Genomic DNA, 17,500 nt, shown 5'->3' with positions numbered 1-17,500 from the left:
ACAGATCAATTTTGAAACACAGATAGGAGCAATTGCAGAATACCCGGCCCACCAAATGTCCTACTTAAAAAAGCTGCCAACGCGGTCCGCAGTCCCGAAGTCGATCAAGGAAAAGAAAAGTGTTAAAGGGTAAGCAGTGAAATGAACTGCCACCGCGGTCCGCAGTCCCGCAGTCGTTGAATGCAAAATGTTAAAGTGAACTGCCACCGCGGTCCGCAGTCCCGCAGTCGTTGAATGCAAAATGTTAAATTGAACTGCCACCGCGGTCCGCAGTCCCGCAGTCGTTGAATGCAAAATGTTAAAGTGAACTGCCACCGCGGTCCGCAGTCCCGCAGTCGTTTGATGCAAAATGTTAAAGTGAACTGCCACCGCGGTCCGCAGTCCCGCAGTCGTTGAATGCGAAATGTTAAAGTGAACTGCCACCGCGGTCCGCAGTCCCGTAGTCGTTGAATGAAAACTACGGAGTTTTAGCGCTATTGCAAGTATTTCGCCATTAATCCGTCTTTTTCACATTGTACAATACAGGCGAACTATCCTGTAAATGGATGGGTACGAACGGTTTTAAAGTCCAAACTGAAAATGACCTTTTCATTGTTATATGCTCATGTTGTCGTCAAAACCTAAAATTTGGTGATTTCACGTTGTTGTTTTGTGGGGTACGGCAAAGAAATGCACGGAAATTCGTGTTGCACGTGCAGCACGAGCATTTTTCCTTTTTCAACCAATAACATTCTTGCTTTGTGGCGTTGCCGTAGCCGTACCCGTCGTCTTTGCTAAAACTCCCCACTGTTAAAGGGCAACCGCTAAAATGAACTGCCTCCACGGTTCGTAGTCCCGTAGTGGATGAATGAAAATTGTTCATGGGCAAGATGATCTCGTGAAAAGTGTAGTTAACCGAACCGCAACGTGAAAGCTAAAATTTTACGAGAGTGCTTAGGCCTAATCATTGAAACGGGCGCTTAGGCTTAATCAGTAAACGAGTACTTTCTTCTTCACACGATCTCGTGAAAAGTGTAGTGAACCGAACCGGAAAATGAAAGCTAAAATTTTACGAGAATGCTAAGGCCTAATCACTGAAGCGAGCGCTTAGGCTTAATCAGTAAACGACTGCTTTCTTGTTCAGACGATCGTGCTTAGGCTTAATCAGTACACGACCGCTTTCTTCTTCACACGATCTCATGGAAAAGTGTAGTTAACCGAACCGCAACGTGAAAGCTAAAATTTTACGAGAGTGCTTAGGCCTAATCACTGAAACGGGCGCTTAGGCTTAATCAGTAAACGAGTGCTTTCTTCTTCACACGATCTCGTGAAAAGTGTAGTGAACCGAACCGGAAAATGAAAGCTAAAATTTTACGAGAATGCTAACGCCTAATCACTGAAGCGAGCGCTTAGGCTTAATCAGTAAACGACCGCTTTCTCCTTCACACGTTCTCATGAAATTTAAAGTGTAGTTAACCGAACCGCAAAATAAAAGCTAAGAGTGCTTAGACCCAATCATTGAAACGAGCGCTTAGGCTTAATCAGTAAACAAATTCTTTCTTCTTCACACGATCTCGTGAAAAGTGTAGTTAAGGGAACAGCAAAATGAAAGCTACGGAGCGATTGCAGAATACCCGGTTTAGGAACAGAATTATGAATTATATCATTTTCTGTCCCATGCCACTGCGGACAAGCAGCATTGTTAAACGCGACTGCTGGACTGCGGTGGCAGTTTTTTTAGGTAATACATTTAGTGGACGCGGAAGCACAATTGTTAAACACGACTGCGGGACCGCGGTGGCAGCTTTTTTAAGTAGGACATTTGGTGGGCCGGGTATTCTGCAATTTAGCCCACAGATAACTTACCTTACAACTAATTTGCGACGGAAACCTCTTCAAATTTTTCCCAAAACAGGGAAAACGACCGCAGATTTATTTGCAAACAACGAACGCTAGAAGCAATGGCTGACACTTGAAAACAATGACCTCGCAATTACTAGTACCCAGTCTACAAGCCAGACTGTCACGTGTGTTCTCGTCCTCAAAGTGACAAACTGACAAGATCTGCCTTAGCCTGCGTAGCTGGCGATATTGTAAGCGCCCGCGAAATAAAGTTTTGGCGGCGGAGCCGACAAGCGAGCGGCGAAGCCGCGAGGAGAATGGGGAGAGGGACTCTGAAATTTCAGAGGAACAATATTTTGGTTATTGGAAATAATCTATACAGTTCTATAAGATGTCAGAGTCCCTCTCCCCATTCTCCTCGCGGCTTCGCCGCTCGCTTGTCGGCTCCGCCGCCAAAACTTTATTTCGAGGGCGCTTACAATACCGCCAGCTACGCAGGCTAGATCTGCCTCTGACTTAGGGGTCTTTATGCACAATGCATAAGACCCCAAAAATAACAAACTACAGAATATTGCAAAAACCGTCAGAACGACCTTGACTTTTTACCACTTCAAAATGTCAGGCAATACCATTTCCATTATGTGGCAAAGAATAAGAACCTTTTACAGAAGAAAAGTATAATTATGAGTATGGTAACGGCCATAATCCAACAAGTGACACCAAAACAAATAAGCCTTCTTATATCGGTACCTTAAGCACGTGCGTTTTTGAGACGCGTACGGCAACCGGAAGAGAACATTCCGGGAGCCAGGACAGTGGTGTCTCCCAGATTTTTATACTAATCATGTCTAATGGAGAAAAGATACTTAACAATGTGAATGTGGTTGTGTGAAGACAAGTTAAAAGGGAAAACAGCTCACTTCCGGTTGCCGTTTGCGTCTCAAAACCGTGCGTGCTTAAGCTCGCTAAAAAAAACGCGGATGGTTCAGCTTCCGTATGACTAGATGGGTTGAGAGTTTGTTTACAGACTAACCATAACTTTTGTCTATGATTTTCCCTCAACTCACCATCCACACACACACTATTCCCCAAAACTACCTACCTACTGATTAATGAATGTTTTAATTAGTAGAGAGAAACCCCTTCTTGTAAGGCGGATTCTTCTATAAACACCAACTAAGACAGCCACAAAGGTTACTAGGTTATCTGCTGCATCATGTATTCATATTAAACAAAAAGCCCAAAAATATGGAGACGAGAGAACCAGCATGAAAAGGGAGAGGGAGAATATCTTGAAAGCATGACATGAGTCTTTACGCTTTACCGAATAGATCTGAATAGATGTTAATATAACTGTACAGATTTGTTCCCCGCTTCCCAGTTAGCAGAGGTCACTTTTCTTTTGCGTCCACTAGGCTGACGAGTACGAGAAAAGAATCCTCTACCATGGATCGAAACTCACTTTGATCCAACCGCTGTCCACAACCTTAGACGGCACTCTACGAAACGCATGCCCCATGATATGTTTGCTGACTGTGACTTCCATGAGCCCGCAGTGTCCCGTGCATTCCTTTACAGCAATTCCTCTGTTGTTACATGAGCCCACACAACGTGAAGTATCATGTGAGGATTCGGTCGCTAAGTAGCAGCTGCGCATGCTCAACACAACGAATTTCGGCCCATGGCAGGGGTCTCTTTTCCTGTACTCTTCAGCCCGGCGAACACAAAAGAAGAGACTTTTGCTACCAGGGAAGTTCCCCGCTGGACACGCCAAACAATTATATCGAAGAGAACACTGGGTAGACCCTGGGTATCCAATGCTTTTTAAGCCCGTAAGCTCCGGTGTTTGCGGTATTTTGAATGGTCTTTTAGCGCATCAAGCTAGTAAATTCTCGCTTCATTGTTTGGCCATTGCAAGATATTCTGTTTGACCGTACGTGAGATTTAGATGCCACGTCGGAAAATCGTGAGACCTCAAGAAAGTGTTCGTCGAAACGTGACATTTTGGAGACTTAGGTCTTTGGAGGGTCTATGTGTCCCTTCCGTGTGCTTTTTGTGTCTTCTGTGTCGATTCAGACATCAGGGTCATACTTTAAGAAAAATTAACTAGGTTTCCTTTTGTAAATCGTGCCCAGTAGAACGGGTATTCGCAAATACTCTAGGGAGCTACCTTAAGTACGTGCGTTTTTGAAACGCGTACGGCAACCGGAAGAGAACATTCCGGGAGCCAGCGGCACCAATTTTGTTCCAACTCAAATCCAAAGTAGTCAAGCATGTGTTGACTTTAAGAGCCTCAGAAAGGGATTCAGCGCCAGCGTTACCAATTTCGTTCACTGTCAGATTCAAAGTAGTCAAGCATGTGTTGACTTTAAGAGCCTCAGAAAGGGATTCAGCGCCAGCGTTACCAATTTCGTTCCCTCTCAGACTCAAAGTAGTCAAGCATGTGTTGACTTTGAGAGCCTCAGAAAGGAATTCAGCGCCAGCGTTATCAATTTGGGTCCCTCCCAGATTCAAAGTAGTCAAGCATGTGTTGACTTTGAGAGCCTCAGAAAGGAATTCAGCGCCAGCGTTACCAATTTCGTTCCCTCCCAGATTCAAATAAGCCCAGCATGTGGTGACTTTGAGAGCCTCAGAAGGGAATTCAGCGCCAGCGGTACCAATTTCCTTCCCTCCCAGATTCAAAGTAGTTAAGCATGTGTTGACTTTGAGAGCCTCAGAAAGGAATTCAGCGCCAGCGGTACCAATTTCGTTCCCTCCCAGATTGAAAGTAGTCAAGCATGTGTTGACTTTGAGAGCCTCAGAAAGGAATTCAGCGCCAGCGGTACCAATTTTGTTCCATTCCAGATTCAAAGTAGTCAAGCATGTGTTGACTTTGAGAGCCTCAGAAAGGAATTCAGCGCCAGCGTTATCAATTTCGTTCTCAGCCAGATTCAAAGTAGTCAAGCATGTGTTGACTTTGAGAGCCTCAGAAAGGAATTCAGCGCCAGCGTTATCAATTTTGTTCCCTCCCAGATTCAAAGTAGTCAAGCATGTGTTGACTTTGAGAGCCTCAGAAAGGAATTCAGCGCCAGCGGTACCAATTTCGTTCTGTTCCAGATTCAAAGTAGTCAAGCATGTGTTGACTTTGAGAGCCTCAGAAAGGAATTCAGCGCCAGCGTTACCAATTTTGTTCCCTCTCAGATTCAAAGTAGTCAAGCATGTGTTGACTTTGAGAGCCTCAGAAAGGAATTCAGCGCCAGCGGTACCAATTTCGTTCCGTTCCAGATTCAAAGTAGTCAAGCATGTGTTGACTTTGAGAGCCTCAGAAAGGAATTCAGCGCCAGCGTTATCAATTTCGTTCCCTCCCAGATTCAAAGTAGTCAAGCATGTGTTGACTTTGAGAGCCTCAGAAAGGAATTCAGCGCCAGCGGTACCAAATTTGTTCCGTATCAGATTCAAAGTAGTCAAGCATGTGTTGACTTTGAGAGCCTCAGAAAGGAATTCAGCGCCAGCGGTACCAATTTCGTTCCGTTCCAGATTCAAAGTAGTCAAGGATGTGTTGACTTTGAGAGCCTCAGAAAGGAATTCAGCGCCAGCGTTATCAATTTCGTTCCTTCCCAGATTCAAAGTAGTCAAGCATGTGTTGACTTTGAGAGCCTCAGAAAGGAATTCAGCGCCAGCGGTACCAATTTCGTTCTGTTCCAGATTCAAAGTAGTCAAGCATGTGTTGACTTTGAGAATTTCACAAAAAAGGTTCACATGATCGAATCCAAAATTCACGGCGAGATCTTTAATAAGGAAGTTCTGTCCAAAGGTCTGAAGTAACTTAGACTGAAGGTTCTCTCCATGACATTTGCATTCCAATATACAATCAAATGCTAACTCTAAAATTTCGTTTTTGTAATTCTCCATTCCCATAATGGACGAACTTGCAAGCTCTGCTATGCTTTTTACCAACGAAACTGTCATCTCTTTAGATCTTGCGGACAAAATACCACTCATGAATAAAAACACTTGTTTCAGTTCATTCCTGTTCATTACATCGGTCACTACTGATTTACAATCTGTGTCTCCATCAAGGATCTGATAAGCAAGATAAAAGGCAGCAAAGAACTCTTGAAAGGTCTTGTGAAGGAAGCAACATCGCGAGGAAGGTTTCCTCTTGCTGCCACCGGCCTGGATCGAGAGAAACCCAAACTTGATCACATTACTGGCACTGCCTTTAAATTCATTCTCGTCGAAAGACAACTCTCCTTTACGTAAAGACTGCAACGCCATGCATCCCAACTGCAACAGGTCATCCTTGTAAATTTCCAGTAGGTCAGCATCTTTGCCACTGGATGATCGATTTCTCTTTTCATATCTTAACAAAACACATCGCACAATTTCTGTGTACAACTGTGTCCTTTCTGGTGGAAGTACACCATTGAAATCCTCACAAAGGATGCAAAGTAAAGCTGTATTAAGAGGATTCCGTGTCAACTCTTGTAAGTCTCCCTCTTCCCTCGTGTCAAGCGCAAGCTGTTTGAGTAGCTCTTTTGCCAAGTGTTCCTTGCCTTTAAAGTGCTTAAGAATGTAGCTCTTTGCGTCTTCAAAAGTAAATCCTTTAATCTCCCACAGGGTGTCGCAGTAACACCTTACACTCTTACCAGTTTCAAGGCGTGATGTGATAACAATGTGGCAATTGGGTAGGACTTTACTTTCCAGAAGGTCATTGTACATGTAAACTTTACTGGAATCCACTTCATCAAGTCCATCAAGCACTAACAGAACCTTGGATTGATTTTCTCGAATGAACTTGAAGAACCATTCCTTGTCTTCTTTGTCAATATAAAGAGGAAGGATTTGGTCATCAATGGCCTCCCAAATATCAGTTTTGATATCACGACACCTTAAAAGCAACAGAACGTCAATCTCGGGAAAAGACTTGTCCCATTCTTCTCGTTTCATTGCCCAATCATATGCCAGTTTCTGACAATAAGTCGTCTTTCCCATGCCTGGCTCTCCCTCAATTAAAACCGTGCGTGGCTTTGCACAATCTTCATGTCCTTTAAAGATAGCTGTCATGTTGGTGATTTCGTGAGTCAATGTTCCCCGTGTCTTTTCTTTGCCCCTAATCTTTAACTTGGTAAAAATACGATCGAGAGGAAAGCTGAAGTCTTTAAGCCATGGAACAGGAAAAATAATTTTTTGACGAGTACTGTACCACTGACGGACCCTTTCAACAATATTGGCATAATATGGTGAATCTGCAAAAGACAAAAATAATTTTAAAAAAGGTGTTACCTTTTTTTTTTTTGCTCTAACCTCAACCTTATTGTGTTGTTAATTTTGACACCACGGAAGGTCCCGTATTCAGCAATATTTGAAAAACAAATAACACTAACAAAAAATGTAGTTTGATAGTAATGCAAATTACTTTTTCCCATTGCAAAGTGAACGTCATAAGTTTGAGACTGATCTTTGCGCCTGTCATGCATCCGAGTTCCAAAACCTACATGAAATACTTCCTTACTTTTCAACTCAAGATATCATTTCTTCAGAAAAAAAGTTGTAACAACAGGTCAAGTATCCACTCCAAAAAAGACACAATTCTCTCAAGCAGTCCTTATCATATAATATTCTCCCTATCATTGACTGTAATTTGTAATATTAATGTGGAATAACACACATCCCCTGAATGAAAATTTATGCTTTAATAGTTTTAGTTTTTTAGTTTTAGTTTTCCGCTATCCACTCAAGCAACGTCCAGACCTTACTTACTTAATAATACACATGAAAAAATTACTCGATTCTGATTGGCTGAGAGCAGTGCAGTTCAAGTGTAACACCAGTGCAAAAAGTGTAACACCGGTGCAAAAAGTGTAACACCAGTGCAAAAAGTGTAACACCAGTGCAAATTACACATCGTAATTCTGGATTTTGATTTGCAGAAAGACATTGGGAAAGTTGTAGGCCAATGATCTCATGTAAACGGCAATGACCAAAATTTTGTACAAAAACTCTGAAAAAATTTTTCTCGAATGCGAAAAAAAGGGCTTCAGGAAACATCTTCCGGCACTTTTTCCACGCGAATTTTTTCATGTTTGTATTATTAATAAGTAATCATACGGTTTTTCTCGTTCAATTTGGAATTAATTTGCACTTGTGAGTTTTTGAAAAAGCTGAAATTGCACTCGCCGAAGCGGCTCGTGCAATTTCAGCTTTTTCAAAAACTCACTCGTGCAAATTAATTCCAAATTGAACTCGAAACCGTATGATTACCTATACTTATTTTATTTTATTTTATTTTAATAAAAACCATTAAGAGTTGTAAGCATAGGTTCACTCACATCAAACCTCAGATGGACATTAAGTTAACAAAGATACAAAATACCAAGTTTGTACTGTATCTGTGGTAAAATTAATACTTAATATCTGGAATAGAATTTTTAAGTTACTTTCTGAAGGATGCCGGAGATGCAGAGCCAGTCTTATCAATAGAGAGCGAAACGAAAAGGGGGGAAGACGAAAGGAGCTTGCATGCCTTGTGTTGTAGCCTGACATTTCCTTTCAGTGATTTGAATTTATTACCTTGATCTTGCTGACTGTGTGTTCTGCTTCCTGCAGCTTCTGAGAGAACATCAGCACAGCTTGCTTCTGGATGCACAGGATCTATTGTAAAATAGCCAACACAGTCCGCTGTCACGTTAATGACAAAAGAAACAGCAAGAATTTTATTGGCACTGTCAAAGACAAATAATTATATTAACATTTAGAAACTAGACAGAAAGCCGAAGAACCCTTTATGACACAGCTGACTAAAAAGAGAATGGACCTAAGCTAAATTAAGAAATTGATCACCTACAATAAACTATAACTTAGCGATGTACAGTTGTATTCGAAAACATAGTACAAGTGCTGAAAAATCAAAGACAACACACATCAGAAAGCAAACCAAGTCAGTGGATTTGTATCAAAATAGCACAAATAAATAGGACTTTGACAAGAATACCTGTAATTATAAACTGAAACAGTGGGTAAGTTGGAATATTGAAAGTGGAAGAGAAATTCATTTCATATCAATAGTACAAGGTTTTCAGTATTGTTTATCAGAGAAAAATAGTAAATACCAAACTTAAACAGCACAAAAAACATCCCAAGATAGTATGTTGCAAATGTAGGCCATGCGCAAAAACCTTACAGAGCATTAAGTGGTAGGCGTTTCCCAAGAACACAAATAATTTTAATAAGTCAAATATGGATATATGATAATAATAATAAATAAAGATGAGTGAAGATAAAATTTACTTTTTCATAACACGCATTGTATTTTATAGCCTTCTTGTGCAGCATGCTCTTGCTTAATAAATTCATTGCAATTGTGTATTGATCAAGACAAGGGAAAAGTGATATTTGCAGACTTAAAACCTTGAAAATATTTCCTTCCACAGCGCCAGTCAAATTCGACACATACACTGTTGCGTTTGTTATTCACTTTTTTTCACCGCTACGTTGTTGAAATTTTTTTTGGGAATAAAAAAAGAGTCATTATTGGCAAAAATATTAAATGCATTTTGCTAAATTTCCGGGGTTCCCAGTTATGAGAGCCTTTTCCCTCTAGAAGAACTCTGCTGCTAGACATTTCTGGCACCCATTACCTACAGCACACACAGTTGGCGATTCACAGTAATCAGCAGCAATCCTTTGAGTCTCATGAAACTAACATAAAGATAAACCAAACAAAAGGATCACTCACACACAATTCCACGTGCCGACAACGACTAATAAAAAGAGCGTGCGAAAAACTGAAACACAACACCCCCTTTAACCGCAAACAAAAAACCCAAAGAAATCAAATGATGTCACGCAAAAACAGTAACGCAACTGTAACAATAATTACAGGCTATATCTGGATAAGATTCGACCAAAACAGATTTTTCAGCTGCATGTGGTCAACTCCAGTTTGATTATTGTGGACACTAATCCTCTCTTGATTAGTTTTATCACACAAAATCCACTTTCCACTTAAGTAATTTCAAGAAATCTTTCAGTGATCTGTATGAAGTAGTTACCTTGTTCATGATGAGTGTGTGTGCTGCTTCCTGTAGCTGCTGCTGCTGAAACAACATCAGCACAGCTTGCTTCTGGCTGCACACAATCTATTGTAAAATAATCAACACGGTCTGTTGTTAAAGAGAAATCTATTAATATTCGAAAATATTAATGAAATCGCATAATTTCCCGCATAATTGGTGCATAATTAGACTTAAAAGTGGTGCATAATTTCCCAATTTCTTCACACCCTATCAGAAGCCCTGTTTATAGTAAAGCAGTCAAATTAGACTTAACAACAAGGAGCAGTTGTCCATCCTTGATGGTCAGCAGTGATTATTAATAGACACATGCCCCTGGATCTTGTGAAGTTCTGAAACCAATATGCATGATTGAAACACATTGCGTTGTAATTCATTGTGTTTTAAAAGGATTCATTAGCATTTTGGAAAAATGTTTATCAGTGTTCTTCCACCCTCCTGGCTGCCTCATTTGACTGATCTTATCAGTGTTTATTTATTGGCTACTCATGCACTCTCTTCCCCAAAATTATTGCTTTTAGTAGTTTATTTCTTTTTCAACAGAAGACACAAATCGTTCAAAATGCTGTTGCACCATCAGCCTACTAAGTTTTCACTCCCAAAACCCACCTGCATCTCTAGAAGTCTTCATTTTACACTCCCACTCATTTAGTTTGTCTGTAATTCTGTTGTCACCCTCTTTCCACTGTTTCAGAAGTTCTTGGAAATGTTCCTCATCTAGTGGATCCATTTCTTGTTTCTCTATTTCACAAATGGCATCTTCATATTTAGCTCCACCCAATCGTACCAGAGTTTTCTGGATCTGATCTTTGTATTTGCAAAAAAATGCATCACTAACAGAGGCCTCTTCTGCACGGGCCAATACTGCATCCACAAAATACTTCAAACGTACAATGTCAGACTCACAGCTGGTGTCAAGGGAATGGGGAAGTAGATCCCAGCCAGTGGATGGAGGACTCAGGTTACAGATTGTCCTCAGAAGCACAATCAAGAGTGAATTGTCAAAGCCTGTGGATGATACTGAAGAGGATTCAACTGGATACAATTTACTCCACTGCACTGGATTGAGGATTCCTTCTTTTTTAAGAGACCGAAGCTTAGAGTGCACTGGCTCACGTTTCAAGGCACCGCAAAGGTCTTGTGGACGAATTATTCTGTCAAACGTATCCCTCAACACTTGCGAACCCAGCCTGACCAGAAGGCAACATAGCAGTGTGTAGTTGGTTTGTCCATCACTGGGAATAACTGCCAAAACAGCACCTGAAACAAGTGTCAGAGAAGATCTTTAGGGTATCATTCATTTAGCCAGATATGTGAAAGATAAATAACACAGCAATGATCAAAAGTTGTTAATGATTATTAAATAAAGACTGGTGTAACAAGCAAGCCAAGTGAAGCTTGGAGCTTATATGAAATAGACTTCCTTGGATAATTAAATAATAAACAGTATATGGTTAAGTACAGAGTGAGCAAATACTGTGCAAAATCTAAATGGTACCTGTAAATAGGCTTTTAGCAAGCTAATCCTTCCGTTTTCTTTTAAAAACAATAGATGGTAAGCTACATGTAATTAGTGAAACAGGCAATGATCTCCAGATTAAGGATGCTGAACTGCTTCATATTCGTTGAACAAAGATGGGACCTGTACTGAGAGGAAAATCCAGTTTGTACTGGTGGACCTGATGACTAGTTGAAAACAGACTGCGAACGCTACAATGCACTTCTGCAGAAGGTAAATACAATTTAGGTTGGAGCAGTAGCTGAAGGATCAGGCAACATTGCAACATGTTACAATGTAAGTAAGGATATACTAGAGAGTAATGTAAGGCCAGTAACATTTTCAATTATAGATAAAAGTGAGCTTTGGCAATAATTCCTACAGACTTCAAAATCTTTTTTGACACGGTGTTAATATGTGATTTTCAAGAAAGGTGCCGGTCACTGATGACACCCAAGAGTTAAAATTTTAGTCTCCACAACTTGCTTGATTACAGTATTATCCAGAACTAGAGGAACACTAAAATCACGAAGTTTGTTTTCCTGAAATTCAAGGATAACTTATTTACGTTAATTAAGCCAAGAAACAATTTTTTCAAGCACCTGGTTAACAATGGAAATAAGGTAGTTGTGATCTTCAGGAGAAAAAAAAAGTGTTTTAGTCAGACTAGAGACATTAGGAAGATTTTTAACAAACAAAATAAACAAAATAGCTCCAAGGATTGAACCTTGTGGAATGCTACACAACGTAAAATGTTTCTAAAATAAGATCAATGTAATATTCCAGTCCGGTTTGAAAACACAACGCTTACTTTATTCACAACAACTCGACTAAATCACGCCCCAAAACAAGAAAAACAAAAACGATCTCTCTGCTAGTCACGTGTGTCCTCGATTGCGTGAGCTTGATTACAAAACCCTTGTCACGAGTTGTGACCAGGACATTACAATCAACAGGACCTAAACCAAACAAATTGGAACCGGTCCTTAAGATAACATTAATTTTTAGGATTCCACTTCAAAGCAGTGTTCCAAATACCATAGTGTTGAAACTTCTGACTCAATATTTCATGATTAATATTGCCCAGTAGTTACTGAAAAGTGTGGGGTCATCTGCCTTTATAAAAACTGGAATCACTTTGGCGATATTGAGAGATTCAGGAAACACATACTCCTGACCAGTAGATAAAGAGAGACTGATTATGGTTACGAGGGGCTGCGCAATATCTCCAAACTACTGCTCAATAACTTTCATTGATATATTATCATGTCTGGGGCCTTTACTGGCATTGCTCAATTCCTTGACCATAAGTGGCTGCAAGGAGATAGAATCAGAAGGAGAGCCAGACACTGAAGAAGTCCTTCTACCTTGGGCAACAAGTTAGTAGCTGAATTTTTTCTCAACAAATTACATTAAGGGCCATCATCATGATGACCGCATTTAAGACTATCCAACTTAAGCAACTTCCAGACCTTACTTACTATATTTTATTTTAGATTATTTTTACCATTGTATAATTATTAGATTTATTTTTCATGATGAGTGTGTGTGCTGCTTCCTGTAGCTGCTGCTGCTGAAACAACATCAGCACAGCTTGCTTCTGCCTGCACACAATCTATTGTAAAATAATCAACACAGTCTGATGTTAGGTTAATAACAGAACAAAACAGCAAGAATTTAATTGGCAATATCAAATACAAAGAGAAGTCTATTAACATTTAGAAAATATTAATGATATCACATAATTTGCTGCATAACGAGACTTGAAAGTGGTGGATAATTTGTCAATTTTTTTTTGTATCCTATCACAAACCCTGTTTATTGTAAAGCAGTCAAATTAAACTTAACAACAAGGAGCAATTGTCCATCCTTGATGGTCAGCAGTGATTATTAATAGACACATGCCCCTGGATCTTGTGAGGTTTTTTGAAACCAATGTGCATGATTGAAACACATTTTATTGTCATTCATAATGTTTTAAAAAGTTTCAATGCCATTTTGGGAAATGTTTATCAGTGTTCTTCAACCCTCCTGGCTGCCTCGTTTGATTGACCTTATCAGTGTTAATTTATTGGCTACTCATGCACTCTCTTCCCCTTGTGCGTGGGTTGCCAGGACTTTCCAGCCATGAGAGCCCTTTCCTTCTAGAAGCTGGCTGCCACTAGACATTTCAGGCACCCAACCTACACTATGCCATGCAGCTGGTAATTGATAGTAATCAGCAACTATGGCAACTAAGAAAATTATTGCTTTAGTACTTTATTTCTTTTTCAACAGAAGACACAAATCATTCAAAATGCTGTTGTAACATCAGCCTAGTAAGTTTTCACTCCCAACAACCAACCTGCATCTCTAGAAGTCTTCATTTTACACTCCCACTCCTTCAGTTTGTCCTTAATTCTGCTGTCATTATCTTTCCACTGCTTCAGAAGTTCTTTGAACCGTTCCTCATCCCATGGATCCATTTCTTCATTCTCTATTTTACAAATGGCATCTTCATATTCAGCTCCACCCAATCCTACCAGGGCTTTCTTGATCTGTTTTCTGTATTTACAGAATTCTCTATCACTAACTGAGGCCTCTTCAGCATGGACTGATACTGCATTCACACAACACTTCAAACGTAAAATGTGAGACTCACAGCTGGTGTTAAGTGAATCAGGAGGTAGATCCCAGCCAAAGGATGGAGGATTCAGGTCACAGATTGTCCTCAGAAGCACAATCAAGAGAGAATTGTCAAAGACAGTGGATGATACTGAAGAGCATTCAACTGGATACAATTTACTCCACTGCTCTTCATTGAGGATTTCTTCTTTTCGAAGAGACTGAAGCTTAGAGTGCACAGGCTCACGTTGCAAGGCACTGCAAAGGTCTTGTGGATAAATTAGTCCATCAAACACATCCCTCAACACTTTTGAGCCCAGCCTGACCAGAAGGCAACATAACACTGTGTACTTGGTTTTTCCATCAACAGCACCTGAAACAAGTGTCAGAAAAGATCTCTAAGGCATCATTTTGGTTACTTGAAGGGCCATCATCATGATGACCTTATTGAAGGTGAGATTGCTTCAGTTTTTAGGATTGTGTATAAAGAAGATTTGTTACTTTCATTTGAAAATTTAACCTCTTATGGGGTCACCTCACTACACACCTGCCTTCCGATGCCAGACAGCAAGACAGCTCAGTAATAGACTAGTTTGCCACCCACAGGTTATAGACCTGTTTTCAGGCTCTACTTTCTTCTGTTCAAGTAATTTTCATAACTGTGATGTGCTTCTGCAGTTCAAATGTGTGTGTTTCGTGTTAAGTCCAATCATATCTTCATGCTCAACAGGTTTGAGTGCAAGAGTGACTGCGTGCACACAAACATGTGACGACAAATGGTGAAATCAACAGACAACCCACAATGTACCAAATTCCTACCAATGGATTGTACAGCAAAACTGGTTTACTAACTATTATAAAATAATTAAGATAGTACACACACTCTCATTGGTCAATAGCTGTGTTTAGATGAAAGTATGGAACAAGGCTCTGACATCACAAGAATTTTGATTGATTATGTATTAATGATGAAATGGTATATGAAATGAATCATAATTATATGAACTGCGGATATGAAATCAAGTAAAGCTATGATCTTCGCAGTTATGAACGCAATTTTTGCAATTGCGTAGAGAAGCCTGAAAAACGGGGTTTGAACCCGTGACCTCGCGTTACCGGTACAACGCTCTAAACAACTGAAGCCACTGACGTTGGGAGCTGGTCATTTGTGGTTCTAATGGTCCCGTGAGGAATGAATCAATGATGAAATAGTATATGAAATGAATCATATATGAACTGAGGATATGAAATCAAGTAAAGCTATGATCTTCGCAGTTATGAACGCAATTTATGAACGCAACGAAACGAAGTTATGAACGTTCAAGTTATGAACGCAACGAAGATCATAGCTTTACTAGATTTCACATCCACAGTTCATATATGATTCATTTCATATACCATTTCATCATTGATTCATTCCTCACGGGACCATTAGAACCCACAAATGACCAGCTCCCAACGTCAGTGGCTTCACAGCTCAGTTGGTTAGAGCGTCGCACCGGTAACGCGAGGTCACGGGTTCAAACCCCGTTGAAGTCCTGAATTTTTCAGGCTTCTCTACACAATTGCAAAAATTGCATTCATAACTGCGAAGATCATAGCTTTACTTGATTATGTATTGTTAGACGCATGTTTTGATTGGTTGGTAGGAAATATGAGCGTGTGTCAAGAAAATCTGTTTCAATCAAGAAGTAAAAAAACCCAGCATTTTCCTCCATTTGTTGAATTGTCATAATGACAAAGGATCACAAGTTCTTCAAGTGAATACCTTTGCGTGAATCAAGTCAGTTTGCACATTTAGGGATGGTGTAAGTTTCTTATAAAAAGCATCTCCTTAATTAGGCAATCACACGTTACAACATTTAGTAAGCACGTGAAATTGTTCTGAAAGACAAAGTGGTACATTCGAGTTATGATCGCTAAAATAATGTTTACAAATTGACGACAATTTTTGTTTGTGTCCATCAACGCGTTTGTGGAGGTGGCCGCGAGTGTAACCAACAAGTCATATCCTGCATCGCACAGGTTACATTGAAATTTATAAACGAAACATTGTTGGTTAACAATGGCTTCTGGCTTGACAATGTTTAGTTTATAAATGTCAATGTAACCTGTGCGATACAGGATATGTTGGTTACACTCACGGCCACTTCCACGAGCGCATTGATGGACACAAACAAAAATCATCGTCAATTAATTGCAAACATTATTCAGCACTGCATTTTCAGGGGATAGATATTTCATGTTCTAGTCAACAAAGGGTGACATTTCAGAGGACAAGGGTTAATTTTATAGATGAAATCATAGAAAATGTGCAAAATAGGTTTCCTGTTTCCCAGGGTGGTGTAATTTCTGCTTTCTCTGTGCTTAATTTTAAAGAATCACTAGCATACTCAAGTTCAAAGTGGGAGGGTATGTTAGAAGTTTTGTTGACCATTATGGTCAGGACAAGGGTTTTTGTCCAGCTTTGATAGATGCAACCAAGTGCAAGTTAGAACTGCAAGTGCTTGTTCCTTTGGTGAGGGACAATTATTCTGGGTTGCCTTTTCAAGAGTTGTGGGGGGAAATTTTTGACAAGTATTGTGAGCAGTTTCCAGAACTGCTGAAGCTGGCTCAAATTGCCATGCTTTTACCATTCTCAACAGCAGACTGTGAAAGAGGTTTCAGTTTTCAAAACAGGATTAAGGTTAAGTCGCATGCAAGGATTTCTAGCTTAAATGTTGATCAACTTATGAAAGTTTGTATTTAATGTCAACAGTTACAAAGACTTTGATTATTGTAAGGCTCTCTCTAGATGGAGGGCGAAGGATAGGCGCATATTTTAAACAGTATAGTGGCATGAATATTGTAAAGTTAAGTTTGTTCTTATAATAGCCATCATGTAAGTAATTAGGAAACTAAATTAAAGGATTTCAGAAGTAAATAAAAGTTGACATTGAAAGCAAATAATTATTGTTGTTGATAGGAATTTCAACCACCAACATTATTAAAATTCATCATGAAGTAACGAGGTGATCAATATCAATATTTATGATAGGACCACCAAAATTCTGGACATGGAGGTCCACTGTAATAAGCTTTCAAATGATATAAAAATTTATGCACTGCATGACAGTTTACCAAATTCATGTATTTTTTCCCTAAGCTTGCATGAATGTGCAAAATAATGCACATTCATCAAGTTTGAAAAACAAATGACTCTAAACTGTTTTTTAATAGAAACCATGCATCATGATTGTTATCAAGATGCACCACTGTTATGTACCAGAAACTAGAAAAATTATTACCAGGATGTTGATGTTCCTTTTTCTTCCCCCCATACATATCAGACAAATTGTCTCTGAGGACCTTCCCTAGTGGCCTCCGACCTTGCTCTGGCTTTTTTGACATCTTTCCTCACTATGTGCAAGAAAATAAAAATTGATAAGAACTTGTGAGTCAGCGTTCCGTTCCTTGATATATAAAAAAAATCAATATCAATAGGATCACCACCATCATTCAGCCACCTGCTCATGATCGCCTT

The 17,500-nt window shown here is 39.8% G+C and overlaps 1 protein-coding gene and 1 long non-coding RNA gene across 4 annotated transcripts in view; both read right to left on the bottom strand.

Annotated features, from left to right (window-relative positions):
- LOC138019416 (uncharacterized) overlaps positions 1–1,951 on the bottom strand; it is a 2,545-nt gene extending 594 nt beyond the window's left edge. Inside the window, exon 1 of the long non-coding RNA XR_011126151.1 lies at positions 1,846–1,951. This is a non-coding gene — a long non-coding RNA (uncharacterized lncRNA). The remainder of the gene's footprint in view (positions 1–1,845) is intronic.
- A 439-nt stretch (positions 1,952–2,390) lies between these two features.
- Positions 2,391–17,500, bottom strand: part of LOC138022472 (NLR family CARD domain-containing protein 3-like) — a 73,866-nt gene continuing 58,756 nt past the window's right edge. For 2 of the 3 annotated variants that reach the window (XM_068869614.1, XM_068869613.1), the window contains exons 3-8: positions 17,265–17,376; positions 13,718–14,350; positions 10,485–11,135; positions 9,855–9,941; positions 8,374–8,481; positions 2,391–7,049 (exon numbers count right to left, since the gene is read on the bottom strand). In XM_068869614.1, coding sequence (XP_068725715.1) covers positions 3,988–7,049; positions 8,374–8,481; positions 9,855–9,941; positions 10,485–11,135; positions 13,718–14,350; positions 17,265–17,367 — 4,644 coding nt within the window. In that variant the 5' untranslated portion in view covers positions 17,368–17,376 and the 3' untranslated portion in view covers positions 2,391–3,987. The remainder of the gene's footprint in view (positions 7,050–8,373; positions 8,482–9,854; positions 9,942–10,484; positions 11,136–13,717; positions 14,351–17,264; positions 17,377–17,500) is intronic. The other variant, XM_068869615.1, reaches the window with a different exon arrangement.

This window comes from Montipora capricornis, chromosome 10, assembly GCF_036669925.1.
Source record: "Montipora capricornis isolate CH-2021 chromosome 10, ASM3666992v2, whole genome shotgun sequence".
In the NCBI taxonomy this organism is placed as follows: Eukaryota; Metazoa; Cnidaria; class Anthozoa; order Scleractinia; family Acroporidae; genus Montipora; species Montipora capricornis.
The sequence above is the reverse complement of the archived record's forward strand: the minus strand, read 5'-3'. Positions and strand labels throughout refer to the sequence as shown.